This window comes from Taudactylus pleione, unplaced genomic scaffold (assembly GCF_031769625.1).
Source record: "Taudactylus pleione unplaced genomic scaffold, aTauple2 ptg000341l, whole genome shotgun sequence".
NCBI lineage: Eukaryota > Metazoa > Chordata > Amphibia > Anura > Myobatrachidae > Taudactylus > Taudactylus pleione.
The window spans coordinates 2,176,187-2,197,044 of NW_028284742.1; the positions used below are offsets into that span (position 1 = coordinate 2,176,187).

Consider the following 20,858-nt stretch of genomic DNA (forward strand, 5'->3'; position numbering starts at 1 on the left):
TGCCCAACTTGGATTTGCACTTAATCTTCTTGCTGTGACAGCCTGTGAAAGCCTTAGTTGACAATGTTTGCACTTGAGGCTGGAAGATGTGCAATTACTGACCATGTACCTTTCAAAGGGAGAGAATGATTACCTGCCTCATAGAGGCACTGTCCAAACTGCTAAGTCATTGAGTAATGTTTTGCTTTATTATCAACATTATTCAAAGGTACAACACAGTACTAATGCTTTTGTCAATTCCAGAAAAGGCCTATAGACTATTGTGCCATATATTCTATTTCTTGTAAGTTTGTCATTTTAATATGTGCAATTTGATAGGTTGCCTCTTCTTCTAGGAAGATTTGCAAAGCATGCTCTCCTACTGTTCATCGTTTAAAATCTTCCGGTTTTGCTTTTGTCAGACACTGATAAATCTGGATTTATAACATTGTCCTTTCTCATAACGGGCACACACAGATTATAATAATTATATTAATCTGTGTGTGCCCGTTATGAGAATACTTTTTCTTGTTTTTTGCCTAGATTATGATATATTTATTCTTTGGTGCACCTCCCCACAATATAGAATTATATTCAAGATTATGAAATAAATTAGGGGAATAGATTTATAGTAGTAAAAGTTTCTGGGCAGATATTTTTTGTACCCAGTTTAACATTGTCCTTTTTGCCAAATATGAAAGGCCTCTACACCACCTGGCCACGGAGAGCCATGTCCTTCCTTTCACATATGACAGGCCTCTCAACCACCTGGCCACGGCGGTCTAAGCTCTTCCTGCCACATATGATAGGCTTCTCCACCACCTGGCCAAGGAAGTCGATGTCTTTACTGCCACATATGACAGGCCTCTCCATTCCTAGCCAGGGAGGTCCATGTCCTTACTGCCACATATGACAGGTCACTTCACCACCTGGCCACGGAGGTCCATGTTATCCCTGCCACCTACAACAGGTCTCTTCACCACCTAGCCCGGGATGTTTATGTCCTTCCTTCCATCTATGACAGGCTTTCCAACACCATTTGGCCAGGGAAGTTCATGTTCTAAAACCTACAATAGGTCTCTTCAGCACCCAGTCAGGGACACACATGTCCTTCCTGCCACCTAGAACAGACTTTACCACCACTTGGCCAAGCACGTTCATGTCCACCGTGCCACCTATGACAGGCCTCTCCATCACCTGAACAGACAAATCTCAGGTGCACAACTCCAAATTATTAATAATATATATAAATGCAATAAAATTTTGCAATCAATAGAGGTTTTTAGCATAATCATGGCCAAGGTTATGGGCCTACCCACCATATCCAGGTAACCTCTTTCGGGTAGGTCCCTAACATACTAGGGTTCAAATCCAAAGCGCAGGACCCCCCAAAACTGGCCCAGCCAAGCTGCCCCAGGGCACCACCATAGTAAGAAAAGTGCAGTGTAAAAGAGATAGTTAGAAGCAGCTGCAGCTGCATATAAGGAATGAAATTAAAAAAGTGAAGTACATATATATTAAACACACAGTGAAGGGTTAAAATGTGTTATATAGGAAAATGTGTTATAATGCGGTGCCCTGAGACAGATCAACCAATGCAATTCAGGAGGACCCTCGCCCCAAAAATAAACCTAAGTTGCACTATGGGGGGTCCTGCGCTCTGGATTTGAACCCTAGTATGTTAGGGACCTACCCGAAAGAGGTTACCTGGATATGGTGGGTAGGCCCATAACCTTGGCCATGATTATGCTAAAAACCTCTATTGATTGCAAAATTTTATTGCATTTATATTATTAATAATTTGGAGTTGTGCACCTGAGATTTGTCTGTTTCTGTGCTTGCAATTAGTCTCATCAGGTAGCACCTCCCATCATATATATAGTCAGGTTGTGCAGTCCAGAAATCTTTCCCACATACTCTCCATCACCTGGCCAGAGAAGTTCATATCCTTACTGCCACCTACGTCAGGCCTCTCCACCACCTGGCTAGAGAAGATCATGTCCTTACTGCCACCTATGACAGGCCTCTCCACCACCTGGCCAGAGAAGATCATGTCCTTACTGCCACCTACGACAGGCCTCTCCACCACCTGGCCAGGGAAGATCATGTCCTTACTGCCACCTACGACAGGCCTCTCCACCACCTGGCCTGGGAAGATCATGTCCTTATTGCCACCTACGACATGCCTCTCCACCACCTGGCCAGGGAAGATCATGTCCTTACTGCCACCTATGACAGGACTCTCCACCACCTGGCCAGGGTAGATCATGTCCTTACTGCCACCTATGACAGGCCTCTCCACCATCTGGCTGGGGAAGTTCATGTCCTTCCTGCCATCTAGCATCTCCAACACCTGGTCAGGGAAGCTTGTAAAGTACAACAGAAATTGTTGTATTGTCAGACATCTAATAAGTTGTTCATGTATTAACCACCCCCCTATCATCATATAATTAAAAAAAAGCTCCATTCCAGACACAAAAGAGAGATCTTATATATTGTGTTATACTACAGTATTTCCCATTAAAAAAAAAGAAAAGAAACAATATTGTGAGTTGTGAGGTGGTCAAAATTGACTGGAAATAAATGTTAATGTTATTGAGGTTAATATAAATGATTTTAGCTGTTTTTAGCATTTTTAAACAAAAAAATACAGATCCAAAAACAAAAACACATGAGGGCGGTTTTGGCAAAACCAAATCCTGATAACAAATTAGAACCAAAATTTGGAGGTCGGCGAACATAGTGATGTTGCCTATATCAACCAATCTTTAAATAATGACCGTCACTTGCGCTCATTAGCACAAACAACTGAATATCGCTCATCGGGCACCCATTACTTATGGGCACGATAAAACATTTGAATTCCCCCTTTAAGAGTCCCATTGCAACCTATGTTGTACACCAAAGATGGTTGCCTAGCTTGTTACTTTTTTTGTGTGGGACGAACAATGTGGGTATCTTGCTGTATCTGAATTTTCTATTCAGCTATTTTAACTATTGTAGTGCGCATAAGATGACTGCCTCTTTTGTAATAGTGTCATTACTGCAAATGTAAACTGCTTTGAGTCCTCTTGGCGTGCTGGACTGTTTATGTTCACATAAACAGTCCGGCACTCCGCTGGTCACAGCAGACCATTACAATGGTCCGGGTGCCCTCCTCTGGGAGTATGCATCCCCAATACACAAATAGCAACAACAGCGGCACTCCGGAGAATTATCAAAATAAGTGAAAAAACTGTTTATTCTCAGCGTTTCGGGGTATGGCAACCCCTTCTTCAGGATACACAACAAATTTTGTTGTGTATACTGAAGGGGTTGTATTGTTGTACCCCAAAACGTTGAGAACACACTGTTTTTCACTTATTTTAAGAAGTCTCCCGAGTGCCACCGTTATTGCTATTTGTGTATATTATTTATTTATTACCAGTTATTTATATAGCACACACATATTCCGCAACGTTTTACAGAGAGAATATTTGTCCATTCACATCTGTCCCTGCCCCAGTGAAGCTTACAATCTGTATTCCCTATCACATGAACAGCACACACATACACATTAGGGTTAATTTTTGTTGGGCGCCAATTAGCTACCAGTATATTTTTGGAGTGTGGGAGGAAACTGGAAACCCAGGCAAGCACAGGGAGAATATACAAACTCCACACATTTAGGGCCGTAGTGAGAATCGAACCCATGACCTCAGTGCTGTGAGGCAGTAATGCTTAGTGCGGCCAGTGCCATCGCACAGGGCACCACAGGTTAGGGGGCGCTGTTTGGGCCTGTCAAATTTCTGTTTATTATCATTTTTGCTTGTAGCTTCCTCTTATTTCATCCCCAGCATCTCCTGTCCTCCCCTATCTCTTCCCTGGCCCTTCCCCATGAAGCCACAGCCCTTTTTTGGGTGCATTATGTCCCTTTGAAAAATGAGCGGGGCTCCAATGCTCTTTCTGGCACAGGGCACCAAAAAGTCTAGTTACGGCTCTGTATATATATATAATATATATATAGTACTATGTGTGTGTATATATATATATATATATAATTAATAATAATAAAAGGCAGTCACCTTCAGTAATTGTAAGAGATCAGCATGCAAGCTCAGGCCGCTGCCATACCCACTGTACTGTATATTATATATGAATATATGAAAGGTAAAAGGTGATACAATTATAGTGTGGGCGCGTGCCTACATTTCTAAATCCCAGGACACCCAGCATTGTAACTAAGCCGAGCACAGCGCGATTCCTCTCTGCTCCTCTGCAAGCTTTCTCTATTAAGAACAAAACAATATGGTTGCAGTAATGTCTCCCCTTTAGGAATGTGCTCTGCTCTTGACCTCAATAACAATTCTGCCCACCACAATACACGCAGCATGGGAAGCGGCCACCTGTTTCTTTGCTTATTATGCTGCTGCTGATGCTTAACGTAGCTAGTAGCTAATGCAACAGCCAGGGGTAGGCGTGGCCACGCAAATGACATGGGCGCGGCTTGTTTGCTTTGAAAGTCACTTGTGGAATGAAGGCGGGGCGCTTAAATTACAGGACGGGGCGGATATTAGTCTGCTTTAAGGCCTGGCCCGATCGGAGACATTGCTCGGTGGGGCGTGGCCTGAGAGTGGCCCGCCCGCTGAGGTGGAGAGAGGCGTGGTCGTCTCCGTAGTGGGCGTATCCCGCCCGGGCTGCTGTGTGGAGTGGAGTGCGGCTGCCGCTGGAGTCAGTCACACAGGCGGCGCTGCAGTCAGGCACAGGAGCGCTGCACGGCGGCTGAGTGTCTGTGCTGTGTGTGTCCTGCTTCTTCTATTGAAACCGTTACAGGAGCTCCGTGGGACCGAGAGTGACGCGGCGCTACCGGGAGCCGTGGAGGGATGGTGCAGTTATACTTCCCAGGTAATGCCGGGATTGCGGGACGCTGGGAGTACAGGAATGTGTTGGGCTTGTGGTCATGTGGCCCTGGGTGAGGTGGTCGCGTAAGTAACTGGGTGAGGGACTTTTTAATCTGACAGCAGGCTGAGCACTACAACAGGGTCTGGAACAACAGTATAGGATGGAGCCAGGAGGTGATGGGTAGTTGATAATATAGGGGATTTGAAGATGGATGGTGGTGATAGTTGTTGGGGTGTCGGAAGTATGGGGGAGGTTGCAGAGATAGGGATTATATTGTGTCCCTGGCCTGTTGTGGGGCTCAGATGTTTGTGGGGGTTCTGCAGAAGGGATGCACTGGATTGAGTTTTTTGGGGGGAGGATATGAAGGGGAGGGGGTACAGGACTGAGGTTGCGGTCAGATATGAGGGGGTATGCAGATGTGGGGATACAGAATTGAGGTTGTGGCACAGATGTTGGTGCAGAGGGGTAGATGAGTCACTGTGGCCGTGGGGGTTACCATGCATTGGTTGGGGGGACAGATGTGGGGGGTACCGTGCATTGGTTGCGGGACAGATGTGGGGGGTATCATGCATTGGTTGGGGGATAGATGTAGGGGTACCATGCATCGGTTGGGGGACAGATGTAGGGGGTACTATGCATTGTTGGGGGACAGATGTAGGGGGTACCATGCATCGGTTGGGGGACAGATGTGTGTATGTGGGGGGAATGCCCAGGTGGGGGACAGGTGTGTGTGGATGGGGGGGGGGGGAAGCACACGGGCAACACGTGTGTTGGGGAATGCAAAGGTAGGAGACAGATGTGTGGGGGTGGAATAACAAGTGGGGGACAGAGATGTGTGGGTTATGCACAGGGAGGGGACAGATGTGTGTGGGGGCAGGTTTGTGTGGGAGGTATGCAGAGGTGAGGATCAGGTGTGTGAGAGGCTATACAGAGGTGGAGGTAGGAAGCACTGTGTGGCACTGATGTGGAGTGTACAGGGTCAGGAGTCCCGGTTTTGACAGCTAGTGTGGACTATGTAAGCAGAAGTATATTGGTCTGTGAGGGGTAATGCAGAGTGTGTATTTGCTGGTGTCAGTACTGTCAGAGTAGGACATTTATATTTTAGGTAGACTGCATAGAACAGTAGACTCTTGTCTGCCTGTATGCAGGCCTACTAGACCTTTTGGACTCTAACTATTCCAGTCACAAGTATTTGGGAGATCTGTGCACTGACTGATGTCTGTTAATGTTTTATTATTGATTGATTCCAGTTTCTGTTACTAATAGGCAAAACTTTTATCCATATTTTTGGATGACCTATTATGGTTTTCAAGTCTGTCAGTAACAAACTTGTACCACTGTTTAGTCACAAGTTATCATTATCCGCAATGTGTGTGCCTCTATTATACGTGTCTCTATTTTAGTACAAACATCTTCTCGTTTTTCAGTGTGATCGTGAATGTAAAAAAGTTGTTTATGCCATTTGATCCCTAATATCTGTAAATTAATCCCAAACCACACATGTTTTAAATCTCTTTAAAATCCCAGATCTAATTTAGTTTTGTATGTTTTATTATTTACATTTTTTTTATATATAATAATGTTAAATAGACTGGGGTTCATTTATCTAAGTTCATTCTAAATTGTGTATCAAACATGAATTTTTATGGATCAGTGCTGTTGCACATTCAGGGGTTTTGTTGGGGACTTTCAAGGTTGCCACGGGTAATATTTGCTGAATTTATCGCTAAGAAACTTTTGACCTAGAGTTGCAGAGAAAAAAAAGCTGATACTCTAGGGCTCAGTCAATCAAGAAAGTTTGGGAACCACTGGATTAGTGTGATTTTAATGAGGTTTTGTTTTATAAAGTGTCTGTTTTAGGAGTCTCAACAATGTGTGTTATAACATCTGTTGTTAATTGCACAAAAGTGAAGTTTAAATATTGTAATACTGGATGCAAATTGTATTATAGTTACAGTACCCTTTTTTATGGGTGCCGATTAAATTCACTCGACCCAGCGAGTATGTATGGCTATATGCCACAATTACAATTTCTCCTGGCTCGCTGATATTTGTTCCCAGCCCACGTCCAAAAATCAGCAAGATCGGGCCGCGAGAGGAGGTGCCATTACAACAGCAATTCGCGCTTCTCGTAGCTAATTAAATTGACCCCAATGTATCTGTATGTAGTTAAATAAGGGTTTTACAATACTTTTAAACTTGTTTTCCTATCTCGTTTAACTTAAACGAGATTACTCACCATCTACCATTCGTAATTTCCTGCAAGTTGCTAGTGTACAGTAAAAATGTACTAATTAACCATCTGAATCTAGCAATGACCTGTAAACTTATGAAGCACCAACTAGGGAAATTGTACATTTAACTTGAAAACAAGAATGAATGTACTTTCTCTGTCCCTACAATGATTTTATTTCCTCCCACTTTGGTAAATTCCCACCCTCTTGCTGTTTAGTTTTTGTCAGGTGGAAACCCCAGCTATAGACACAGAGACTTCTGGGTCTGAGACTACAATAGCATCATAATCCTTTCAGTCTATAGAATCTGTGATGATAGTATTATGTATGTAGTGAATGGACATTCACACCATACCGTCATGATTGCATAGTTTCCTGATTTCTAATGCAAATTTAATTTAAAGCTTTGGAATAGTGCCCACATATTTTCCCTGCATCTGATGGCAACAAAATTATAGCCTTAACAGAATAACTAAATGTGTTATGATTTTTTTGTTTGTCTTCCTCGGATCTTACCGAACTGTATTATTGACTGAAACAAAATTAAACAAACAAACAAAAAAACAGATTCTCTGTTCTGTTGTCTTGTGCAGCTTTTCATTGGAGACTTTTAAAGAGCAATTTCTTAATAGAATTCTGGAGTTTGCAAGATGAATGACCAAAATTGTGAAATGGTGAAGCTGGCCTTCCTTCCCTTTTATTGTACTATTTTGTGAAAAGTTTGCAGACTGCTCAAATTAAAGCTGCCTGTGATCACCGGGCTCGTCTACATAGAAAAGTTTGTGCTGGTAATGTCATTGTCTCCCCACCCCCTTCCCCTGCAATTTTGTAGAACTGCCACATTGCCTGTCTGGTTAGTCCTATACATAGGAAAGAGACAAGTTAATTGAGGTTCAGTGATAAATGTCTTAACTCAAGATCCCAGACAGTGTGAAACTTATCTTCGAGTTGATGTATATGTCCCCGATGTATATGTCCCCTCGGGGCATTTGAAGGTAGTCTTATCATGCCTAGAACTGCTACTGGTATGTGTGCTTTCAGCAGGTCAAGATGTTTTTGTGGATTTAATTAGTTTTTATTTTTAACTTGAATTTAATTATTCCAGTGCTGTACATAGATGCCTGAGGTTTATGATTAATTGCAGTAACCTCCCATACTAGATTTGCATTGCTATGCAAGTGCTGACATTAACAAATTCCAGCATATTATAAGGTTACCTTGCTTTGTATAGATAACTGATATTCAATAGTACTTTCTGATTTATGTGATGAATATTCCATTTCCACACAGGTGTACATATTTGTCACCAAATTTGTGTTAATTGTGCAGCTTCCCAGGATTATATTCTACACCAGTATGACATAACTACTTTGCAGTGATCTTTAAAAAGTGTCATCTTAATAGTGTCTATTGTGGTTTTCCATCTAATTAGTGAAGTCTTATCCGTCCCTGCTAGGGGGCATTCTAGGTCTTGCTGAACAGGTCTTACACAAATGAAGATGAGGTCAGAATTGCCACATTTCCTCTGTTTAGGTTTCAGTCTGGGACTTAGTTTTTGTGTGATTTATTTATTTTGCATGGAGCAATTTACAATTTTTTTTAGAATTGATTTGAGAAAAATGCAATGGCATCTACAATTTCATCGATCCTCCGATGTATCGCGGAACACCGATGGCCGCCACTCGGCATTCCAATCGGCTGATCTACGTTTCCGATCCCATTACACGATCCGGCAACCCGTCGCCTATTGAATGGGGCACCTTAAATCCTGCTTCGTTGGCAAAATTCCTGTAAACATTCTTCCATTCTTTGAGGTTTAGAGGTCGTTTTTTCTTTTTATTCCTGTACTTTCACTAATCAAATGTTAGTGCCTCTATTTCTTCTCCTTATTATCAACATTTGCACACCATAAGATTGAGACATATCCTTGTTGTTATCACTTTTCCAAGTTCTCTTGGCTCTGCCAGAGTTCCTTCTGCTGGATGGTTATCAGCCTGTGCTCTCGTCCGTCTGCATTTGTGCTTTTCCTGTTAGTGAGTGCTATCGATTGTATTTAAATACTCCAGAGAGCGTGCGATTTGGCAGCTGAACATATTCAGGCTTTTCACTGTGGGCCCCCAGCTTCAAAGTCCAAAGAAACTAAACCATTCAGGGAAAGAGGCTGCACAGGGATAGAGATATTGGCTTTTTCAATGGCTTCCAGTGTCTCTTTTTACCAATGCAGCCACAGGTTTTAGGATTATACTTAAGGTTAACAGTGGGGAGACACAAAAATCAATGTTATAGACTGAAGATGGGTAGTATTGTTACTTTGTGTTCCAGACATTAATCACTTTTTTTTTAAAATTTAGCTATAAATCTGAACGTTATTGCAAAATCTTTCTTGTGGCATGTAAATTCAATTTGCAAGTCACTCAAATTCAGAAGCCAGAAGGGTTTTCAGAATTTCTTTGGTGGGTTTCCATCTACTGAGGTGTATAACAATTACCAGTTGAATGTTACCTTGGACTGTACACATATAAAAGCCCTTGATTTTGTTTTGGTCTGAGCTACTATGTGTACTTGTAACATAATCTCATAATTTATCTGACGATCATAGTCTTATATTTGTATACTAAGAATATGCCAGTACCAGTTTCTATGACACTGGTAGTCATATCAAATCTAGCTTTGGCTGCTGCCCAATGTAGGAATTGAAATACTTTTTATAATAGAAAATTAGATTTGTGTGCAGCTTGAGTGCATAACCCCAAATACCACATATATCCTGAATTGTCAATTTAATTCTCCACCCTTCTAACCAATCTCTTCCTGTCATCTAGTCTCATTGGATTTAGGAAAAAATATCTCAAATATGTTTACTATTTAGGTAATAATTGCATTTGGTATGCTTCGCCTCATTATCTATGGGATACTCATTTATAATAAAACAAAATGTTTAGTGTAAATTCCCAACAGCAATCATATATTGTCAGATAAAATAAATACACCATGTTGTGATCTTACAACTCTCTTTGAGTGTAACATTTGTTCACTGCTTTTAATCTCCCTTATGCTTAACTTTGTTATTGCCTAGACTGTGGTTAATGGCTTCATTCTGGGAAACCCAACACTACTTCTAATTAGTCAGTAATAAGATAGTGACCTTGTATCTCAAGCCGCTTATCCACTGCGAGATGTTACTGAGCGATTGCAGGATTACGACATCGTAATCGTGCACAAATCGGGCACTGTTAAGTTTGAAAATGACAAGCGATGCGCGCTCCCGCTGGTCGTTTCCAACATCAATCATCTGCTGATGCTTGTTCAGAGATGATTGATGTGCCTAGACTGAACGATCAATCGTTCAGTGTAGACACTGCAGGCGGAAGGGTAACGACTGTACGATTATGATGTCCTAAACATATTGTCGTGCTGGTTTCTGCTAGTGGATACAAGGCTTTAAGGTGCACACACCTAGCAGATATATCTGCAGATGATGGTTGTTACACACTGAAACACCATCGTTTTCCTTCTGTCATCTGGTCCTGCAGGCCGGGGGTCCCATCCCGACCCCCTCCCGGTGCAAGTGTACGGGCGGTCGGCTGATCGCCTGTACAAGCAACACAGTGGACCGATAAATCTGCCATCGACTGTGCAGCACAGCCAACGCGATATGTCTGTGAACGTCATTCACAGACATATCGCTGGGACACACTGGCTGACGGGCATACGATATATTGGCCGATCAGTTGATCGGTCAATATATCTGCCAGTGTGTACCCAGCATAAGTCATTCTGCTTTGCCCATTGTGTGAAACTCGTTGAAGATGCATGATGCAGCGGGGTGACACCAATAGCGGATATATACTTTTAAAGTTCTTAAAGAGCAAGTAGAGAGACGGACTGAAACTTAATTTCTCTATCTCGCGCCTCTGCAAAATTTGCCATACTGAGTCTAGTGCTTCTGTAACTAAGCAGTTTGAGTGACGTCTTTGCTAAATTTTGGTGCCATAGAGGTGGGAGGAGCTTCAGCTGTCTTTTATCGAACGGAGAGATGCTGCTGTGTATGTGTGCTCTGTGTTGCCATAGAAATGGAGACATATTTAAGGTAAACAACAATAAGTGTGGATGTCAAAACAAATCGTAGCGAGGGCCCTGCTTGTGAGAGCTTACAATCTAGTACAGTGATTCCCAACCTCAGTCCTCAAGGCACACTAACAGTCCTGGTTTTGGTGATATCCAAGCTTGAGCACAGATGGTTAAATCAAAATAACTGAGGTACTAATTAAGTCACCTATGCTCCAGTATGGCTATCCTCAAAACCTGGGCTGTTAGTGTGCCTTGAGGACCGTGGTTGGGAACCCCTGATCTAGTAGGAAAGGCTACATCTCAGAAAAGGGGAGCGAGTGTGACTTTCAACTGCAGCAGGGCTGTACCGGTCTGGGTAATATCAGATGGTGGTAGAGTAGCCTTTAGAGCTTGGCTTTCAGGGAATGTTTAGAGAGTTGCAAGCTGGCGGTGAGCCTGCTGTCTGGGTGTGCGGTAGGGAAATGTATAGCCGGGTACTGGCACAGCATAAAAGTCACAGGTGCTAGGGAGAGGTCGTTTCATAGAGAATATGTGGAAATTGCAGAGACCGTTCTCTCAAGATAGTAGTAAAGAGGTAAATGTTAGTGTTGTCAGCATCATGGCGGTACTGGAAGCTGAATGACTGAATTGGTTCATTAAGAGAATAGGTATACTGTAAGAAAAGAGCAGATGGCAGAGAACAGCAATGGGAGAAAAGACAGCGCAAAAGAGTGAAATGATTGGCCAGGTCACAATAACAAATATTGCAAACAACCTATAATAACTGAAGAAAATATTCAGTAGTATAATTTGTGATAAACTGTAATTACAGCTATTAATAATTATCATTATAAATATTGGAAAGAAAACATAATAAATAACATGGATATGTGGACATCATAGCAAATATGACATATTAATAATAATCTGCACAGGCTGCAGCAGAAAAGGCTAATATCTGTCCAGATTCACTTATTGTGCCTCAATTGGGCCTTTCGGAAGTACGGTAATTTCTCCTACACCATAGTTGGTAGTACAAAGCTATCTTTGAGAGATTCTCTCCCCTTCAGAGTTCATATAAATCCCAGGTGCCCCAATAGCAAGTATGTTTTTTAATATCGTATGTGTCATATTTTCTATAGACTTTGCATCTAATCTCTGTGGAAAATTGGAATCTGAACTGACCTTACGTCAAATCTCAAAATGTCACTTTTGGTGTTTACTGACCCTTCAAGGTACAATTAAACAGCTTTTTTATTTTATTTTGAAAGTGGTGGATCTTGGGTCTTCCAGTCTAATCTCATTAGATTTTGTCACTGCCTGAACTATGTTATGTCTACCTACCTGCTAGGTCCCGAGCTCAGCACTTTCTACCGTGCTAAATTCTAATGATACGTTAAGCCAGTTTCAGTTCTTGATTTGCAGTGGATATTTATGATCACTATACTAGCATTTGGGGCATTGAATTACAACTGTAAGTTATATTTTTAAACAAACACAAAGCAGCAGTACATCAGCGCCACCCGTGGACCTTCTGCTGAGCCAGCAAATACTTGAAATATTTTGATGTTCTCCATGCAGTTTTATGGCTATTCTTTTAAGGGGTGTTCTGGAATGCTGACTTGCTATCAAAATAAACTGAATGGGCTTTTGAATATCAAATAGCTAAACTATAGGTGTTGTTACTTGAGATGCTCTGCTCATGTGTGTTGTCTAGACTTTTTTTTTTATTTCATTCTGTGCCAGTGACATATAAAAGCTTGAAATACGAGTTTAAAGAGACTGGATGCTTCTAATCATTGATGGAATTTATATATCATATGCTCAACAAATAACTTGGAGAGTAGGATCTTAAGGTCTCTGACTGATAAAAAGGGTAGTGACCATTTCCCTCCCTCATAATAGCTACTATTATTGTTATGCTAAATGGTGCTAGCCAGACTGATGTATGGAGGTAGACTATTCTGCTGTACCTTGTTATCCTGAGAACTAGTATCGGAGGTGGTGAGGTCTACTACATCAGATGTGACTTTGCATCTTGACAGTCAGCCTCCAGCCAAACCTACCTATCAGTGAAGAGTTTCACATAATCATAGGTGGCTCCAACACATACTGAGTCATTTTCACAGGTTTAGCTTTGATTATGTAAAGTGCATCAAAGATTGTGCAATTTGAAGCCAGAGTCCAAGTTTATCAAATATCCTGATGTACAGCAGAGAGCTTATTTTATTAAGTTTGTACAGAGAAATAGTTTTTTATGGCTGTACAGAGATAAAATGGTCTAGGAAATAATCAATACTACAGCTAAATCATTCTCAGTTGCTTAAGATAGCATCCTTTCTGTAACGGCTATGACATTTATGTGGGCAGCTAGATATAACTGACCAATGCCGTGATGACTCGCACCAGGGAAATCATCGCGGGTAATTGGATCGAGCCCTTATACAGGTTGTCTCCCATATCCAAAATGCTTGGGACCAGGGGTATTTTGGATAATGCATAATTCCGTATTTTGGAATATTTGCGTATCGTAATGAAATATCTTGGGGACGGGACCCAAATATACACACAGAATGCATTTGTGTTATATACACCTTATACACACAGCCTGCAGGTAATTTTATACAATATTTTCAATAATTTTGTGGCTCAAGCAAAGTTTGTCTACAGAAATTAAATACATTTGTGTTTCATATACACCTTATACACACAGCCTGAAGGTAATTTTATACAATATTTTCAATAATTTGTGCCTTAGACAAAGTTTGTGTACATTGAACCATCAAATATCAAAGGTTTCATTAACTCAGTCATGCCAAAATAATTCCGTATTTTGGAATATTTGGATATGGTAGACTCAACCTGTATTGATATTTACTGTCTAGAGATGCATTTCAACATGCCTGTTAACATGGCCACTAATTGGTGTGATGTATTATACTTGTGACTGCATTTACCAGCTTGGTAAATTCATTAATCGTTATAGAAGTTTTCATTGAATTATCTAGACTATACTTTGTTGGCTGAAGATTCTATTAATGGGGGGGGATGTACAAGCCTTGGCAAGAAATAGAGTACTAACCAAACAGCTCCTAACTGTCATTTTTTCAAACACAGCCTTTGTCTCTATTTAGGGCTTGATGCATCTCCCGCAATATATTTTTTAGAAATAATTGTATATATTTATCATCTTGAGTATCTTAGCAACAAACAAACGTTTCAGAAAATACCAGAATCCTCTTCCTTTTTTTTTTTTTTATGACCAAGTTACAAGTTTGGGTGCACACCTGAGCGATACAGTGTTGAGCGGCATGCAGACCTAGCAACCGGTTTGGTAAGCATACACCCTTGCCAAGCAAATACTCGATATCACAACTGGCCAGTGGTTCCTGCGGCCAGTGCAGTGAATTGGATGGTGGGTCGCCCGTACACACCCTCAATTGCGCAAGATAGATTGCATCTGATGTGCTGTACTGGCAACACAATATCTGTGAACGATGTCGTTCACAGATACTGTATATCTTGCGCACATATGAGCCAACACATTGACCGATGCAGTATATTGTTTGTCTGATGTACGGACGATATATCGCATAGTGTGGACCCAGAATACTCCTTGATGGAAGATGGCTTTGACACCTATGTGTATGTATGCAAAGTAAAATTAAATTAGCAGGTACTTTTCAGGATTATCCATCTTTAAATGGTAAGTTAGCATCATTTACTTTAGATAAATGCAGCATCAGTGGGTAACCTGCCTTAAACGCCAGTGTACCGCATGTCAACCACGTAGTAGTGAACGCTTGTGATCAGGACACTTTATTGACCCCAATGCATTTATTTATGTTGAATGCAAGTAAATCGAGCATGGGTAAGAGGCCTAGCTTCCTAATCCTGAGAGCAGACTCCTGCTGGGTCTTAATAGTTTTCTATTATAAGCCAGCAGGAATAGTCTTCAAGAATTTGTAGAGTTACAAAACCCTTTGATTTATTTAGGTGATTAAAGTAATGTCCCATAATTATATGGTGTGAGTCCCATCAGTTTAGAAACATATGACATTGTAAATGTTATATAATATCTGCTGTAAATTTAAAATGAACATCTAATGTTTTATTTAATGGTAATAATTCCTAATAAATATGCTTAAAAACAGTATGCAGGCTGTGAGTCTTGTTAAATGGTTATCTGCAAAGATGTTGGTTAAATAAACAAAGTTGTATTTTTCATTTTTTTTCCAACTACTACAAGAGAAAAGAAAATTAATTGAAACAAAAGCTGTTATGTTGTCTTTATTGGAATGATCAATCGGCATATTTCTTGCTAGTGCTGACAAAGTATATAAACACAATAAATCACAAATAATAGAAATATTGCAAAAACATATTCAGAATAATCTGGCAGTGTGTAATAATATACAGTATAGGCCTTTACTATTCTACTGTGTAACATCTTTCAGGCTGATTATTGTTGACCATATGGCAGTGAGTAATTTATTGAGGGTATTTAATTGTTTTGGGTGCCAGTAAGTGATGGCTTCCCAACGGGCCATATTCAACTGTTTGCCAATGGGCACAAGTGCCACAAGCGCCAATTACATACCTTGCATGTTTTGCCCAAATGCACCTGGATTTTCCATGTAAAGGCCATGCACATTACTGGGCGTGATGAGTTTGGGCACCTAAAAGCCAGACTTTGGGCGGCGTTCAATTAGTTTCGCATTCGCGGAAAAGCTTCGCCTGCCCGACTTTTCACTGGCATCGCGTGTTTTGGACGTGGAAAGTTATTGTGGGCGTTCTTTGGGGGGCAGTTCCAAGGGTTCTGAGTGGTTTCCCCATGTTTGCACTCCAAAATAAAAATTTTGCACTTCTTTTCTCTGCTATTCTTAGGCGAATATTTTTCGGCTATTACATTGCGTTGACTTTCCACGTAGGCGAAAACAGGACGGCATTGAAAGGTTTCGACCACGAGAAAAGCCCAGATCCGCGATACTTTTTCGCGGAAAATGGCTTTTTGCTTCTAATTGAATATGGCCCATTGTGTGAATTCTGCTCATCACTTCAGGAGAGTGTGAGCAGAAATAATGGGCACCCGTGGCAATAACGGCCAGCGTCACAAACAATTGAATAGCTCCAGTCACTTTAGACGGGAGCTGCAGACGTGTAAAAACAGTTGACTTGTTTCACACATCTAGTTGGTGACCCTCACTTACATGGGTGGGCTATCAAACATTTTGCTGCCATAAAGATATGATGCACTGGTTTACAATGCAGACTAAGATGTGTCTTAACTAACGAGCCTAATACAGGAGTCACTAGGTCCATGGGAAGATTTATTGATAAAACCCTCCTACATAAAATATTTTGATAATTGGAGAAGTCCTGTGTACATGATATATAATGTTTACATCTTAATGACATCTCCAGCAGAAACTTCAGCATATATACGAAACTTGAGCATATACTAAGTGCACAAACTCAGATGTGTGATATGACTGAAATCGTATTTTGTATTCATTCTATTTATATGGTGAGGTAATGACTGAAGTGTTATGTACACTTCCTCTCAACATTGATGCGTTCTGCTGTTCCAAAAGAGCACATCGCTTCCACAGGATCACTTGTTTTTTCTTGCACACCATAAATTTAATATGCTGGAACTGCCAAAAGTGACCGCTATGTGCTCAGCAGGACATTGTCGTGATGCCTGGCAGCACATCGCATGGAATTGAATTCCACAGCAGTCCATCTTGAACAAATATTTATACTCTAGAAAAGGAGTGTTAGGGAGTGTGATAAGAGTACTGTATATAAGTTGTCAAGCCTTTTGTATTAAAGGCCTCTACAGATTTTTTTTCAAAAGGCTATGAAAACTGCGGTTGTGTTAATGGTCATTTCATACTGGTCTAATCTGCTGGTAATCAAATTTTGTATTGTCTAGCAACCCAAACATATCCATAATTTCAGAAAGACATTCTGTGGGCAATAGGCATAATGCTTTTAGGTGCATGTGTACCTTTTTGGTTTTGCTGATAATGCATCTCTGCAGCTCCAGTCACGAGGACGTGGCTTTCGCTTTTGGTGGCACACACTGATGTGAGTTCACACTTTAACAGTTGGGGTACCAGGTCTGGTACTTATCTGGCTCATGTGACCCTTTAATCAACACCTGGGTACTGTTCACTTGTTACAATTCTTGTATTTTGAACTGGCCTGTTCCTGAACTTGTCTGCTGCCTGCCCTGACCTACAATGCATAGCTGTTTGTCAGTTGCCGTGATTCTACCCTTTTAGTGTTTATCTCTGTGTTGTGCTTAAGTCCTGACTGCAGCTGGGTAGCGGTCAGCACATTGAGCTTTAAGAGATGAGTCTACTTAAGGCAAAGAGCACGCTAGCCTGGTCACAGATGCATCCATGAAAGGTTGTGGCTTTAGATGTGACTTTAGTGTGCTTAAACTGAAACCAGTTTGGCTTCATCCTTGTTTAGATCAGTCTGGATTTTAACATGAAAGGCAACTTTCATACAGCTTTCTTTACCATAAGTAAGACTAGTGCACTTAGTGGCACATTGCTTACGAACAAAGAAAGTATCTGCTTTGATTTATGGAGCGTTAACTTTTTACCAACCTATTAGAGAATGTAGTAGCCTTGTTTTACTCGACCAGAATATCATTGGAAAATAGGTTTCGTTTTGTAGAAGACTTTTTCTTTACTCACTAAAGGAAACCTGATCACTCTCAGGGCATTAGTCAGCTTCTTTGTGAAGACACCACAGCTGATTTGTACTTCAGTCATTACTTGTCAGCTAACGGTTTAAATATTGCCTATCCGCAAGTGACCATGATCCCTGACCAGATGCATTCAACCTGCTTTTCAAAATGGTATTTGATGATGATAGTGTGTGTGTTTATTTATTTTAAAAAAAAATAAAAAAAATTAAATAACTTTTTTTTTACTAATGAGTCAAGTTGTAAGTGATAGGAGCATTGTATTACATTTAAAATAAATTGCATCACCCTCTTTGTTATTAATATGGGTACAACGGGCATTTGGGATGATTTCCCTTCACCCCGGACCATCCGTGATTGCCCATACACACTGTGCAATTTAATGATCGACAGAGCAATATCTCGCTCTGACCTTCGTTAAACTGCACCACCTCATACACGATATCTTCTGATTGGCCGTGCAGCACCACCGTCTAAAAGATGTGCAATTGTGTATACACACTGTGCGATTTGTCATTCCAATTTCCCTGGAAATGACAAATCGAGCAGATATCATCCTAGTATGTACCTACCCTAGTGTCAGTGATGGATTTCCTTTTATGCAGTACCAAGAATGTATTTTTTTTTCATAGATCTACTAACTCATTATATTCCAGTAGCAGGTGACAGAATTCCTTTATTCACATATGGACATAAACACATTAAATTTAGTTTTTCTTCTTTCAAGGTTTGAATCTGTGGCCGATGGGTAAAGAGTGGCACTGAATGCTTGCTGAGGGGCTCTCGGAAGCACGCTGGGATGTTGCGTCAGAACGGAGGAGGTAACAGGCGTGGTTTAGGATTTGCCCGGTTTTCTACCTCGAATTTCTTCACCATCTCAAATTCTGCCACTTGGGGAATGGGGAGAAGCACCAAAAGTAATTCTCTGAGCAGTATCAGCACCAATTCGGATTGCTATGACAGCTCTGTTGTGGATCCCGAGTACATAATGCAGCTGGTGAATGATGTCCGGAGGTTTGCCGATGTACTACTCTATCTAAAAGAAGCCTTCGTTTCTCCAGGTGGGTACTGAGCTTCAGTCCAATAGCCCCATGGTGGTTTGTTATTATATCTGTGATCACGACATCTGTGTCACAATCTGTGTGATCTGGTGCCTACCAAACTGTGGATTATTAACACTATTGTTTATTTGTAGTGGAGATGTTTAAATGTGACACTTTCATTGTTTAGTAAATATTTTTAGGGCTGCTACAAATTATTCATGTCCTCTGTACCTAAACAAGGTAGAAGCAGCTGATTTTGTGGACAGGGTTATATTATTTTATCACTGGGATGAACCGGAAATTAGTGGCAGCAAATGGTCTCTACTGCTTGGCTTCATCAATCAAATATCAAGTATTTTTAATCTTTGTTGCATTTTGTAATGCTGCAACCATTCCACCCCAGAGCATCTGCTGGAATACGGGTTCATAAAACCACCATTCTTATATTGTGTACCTGGAGTGTGCATGCAGTCCAGGAAACCTTTATGCATACTGTAATTATATTACTAGGAGCTATTCCAACAACGATGCATAAGGCACTGTGTCGTTTTCCTAGGCTGCATACTGCCCACATGCATGTAGAGAGAGAGAGAGAGAGAGGCTCGCTTCCCATTATCTGCATTTATCTGGATATTCAGTCTTATGTTGCTGAGTATTGGACCCTTGAGAGACTCATTAGTGAACACAGTACTTGATAGTGTTCCAAGCATGGTTTATGAAAGGGAACAACATGAATATTGCAAGGAGACTGGTTGTTTTTAGTGGATAACAAAATGACTGAGAACCTACTAGCATTGCAAGACTTCTGTTATCTCTGATGGAATGGGATTGAAATGCTGACTGCTGTTTAGCCGCTGGTTCAAATCCCTACAGCGGATGCCCTACAGGAACAAGTTCCCAACAAAGGCGGGTAAGTACCCTAACCCTCCCTTAGCGGTGCCTAACTCTAACCTCCCCCCCTAGTGCCTAACCCTAACCTACCCCTAGGGGTGCCTAACCCCGCTAGACTCCCTAATGCTAACCTCCCCCCCCCCCCCGAGGCTAATGCTAAGGGCGCCCAGACTTTCCTTCATTCGTAATGTCGTCCTCTGTGTTCCAGCGCCTGGATTATGATAGGCGTCGGTGTTTCGACGCCTATCATAAATTTGTAGCCGGCATTCCGCTGTCGGGATTGTGACTGGCGGTCTCCGGTCACATGACTACATCCCCTGTCGGAAGTTGTAATACCACGTCTTGGACTTTGGGTTACAAACGATGCATGCCTCCGATCTGTTTGCCCATCACTAGATAGACCTGGAGAAACTGGCTTTCTATTTTTATTTAGACATGGTCCTTGAGGGGTCTTCTATATTCTAATTTGCTTTTGCTTCTCCTTGGTTTTTAATTGAGTCTTAAGACCAAGAAGCTCATATTTGTGTGTTTTTAGTTTTTGGGGTTTTTTTTACATGTAAAATTTTGTTTACCTCATTATGGAGACTGCATAATACATGAACTTGACAGGCCTCCAATAGAGCTGGACAGACCTAATGTTTGTTGAGTATACTCAAATGACACCACTTAAGTTTAATCATCGTTTACTTTTGCAGTAACACATCATATTAGATACTGCTTGTAGTGTACGTAAATGATAGACGTATGATTCATGTCTCTTGGAAATGGTTGTACAATAGCAAGTTATTTGCAATGTTTGATAGCTACGCAGCTAATGCCATTACAGCCATTTTATGGCATGTTGCCAGCATAATCATACAGAAAAATACATACCTGAAAATTAGCACATATTTAACCTTTCCTTGGGCAGCCTACATTCTACAAGTGATGTCATTTACCTGCATGGTTCAGCTATGAAAACATTTGTTAAAGACACTCTCCTGCAGCTCTGTATTGTATTAACTTCACCACTCCTCTAGGTACAGATGTGACCTTGCTCATCTAGCTTCAGTGCGC

At 41.2% G+C, this 20,858-nt stretch overlaps 1 protein-coding gene across 3 annotated transcripts in view; it reads left to right on the forward strand.

Annotated features, from left to right (window-relative positions):
• The first annotated feature begins 4,682 nt into the window (after positions 1 to 4,682).
• Positions 4,683 to 20,858, forward strand: part of ARHGAP29 (Rho GTPase activating protein 29) — a 134,483-nt gene continuing 118,307 nt past the window's right edge. For 2 of the 3 annotated variants that reach the window (XM_088443964.1, XM_088443965.1), the window contains exons 1-2: positions 4,683 to 4,863; positions 18,596 to 18,929. In XM_088443964.1, coding sequence (XP_088300090.1) covers positions 18,668 to 18,929 — 262 coding nt within the window. In that variant the 5' untranslated portion in view covers positions 4,683 to 4,863; positions 18,596 to 18,667. The remainder of the gene's footprint in view (positions 4,864 to 18,595; positions 18,930 to 20,858) is intronic. The other variant, XM_088443966.1, reaches the window with a different exon arrangement.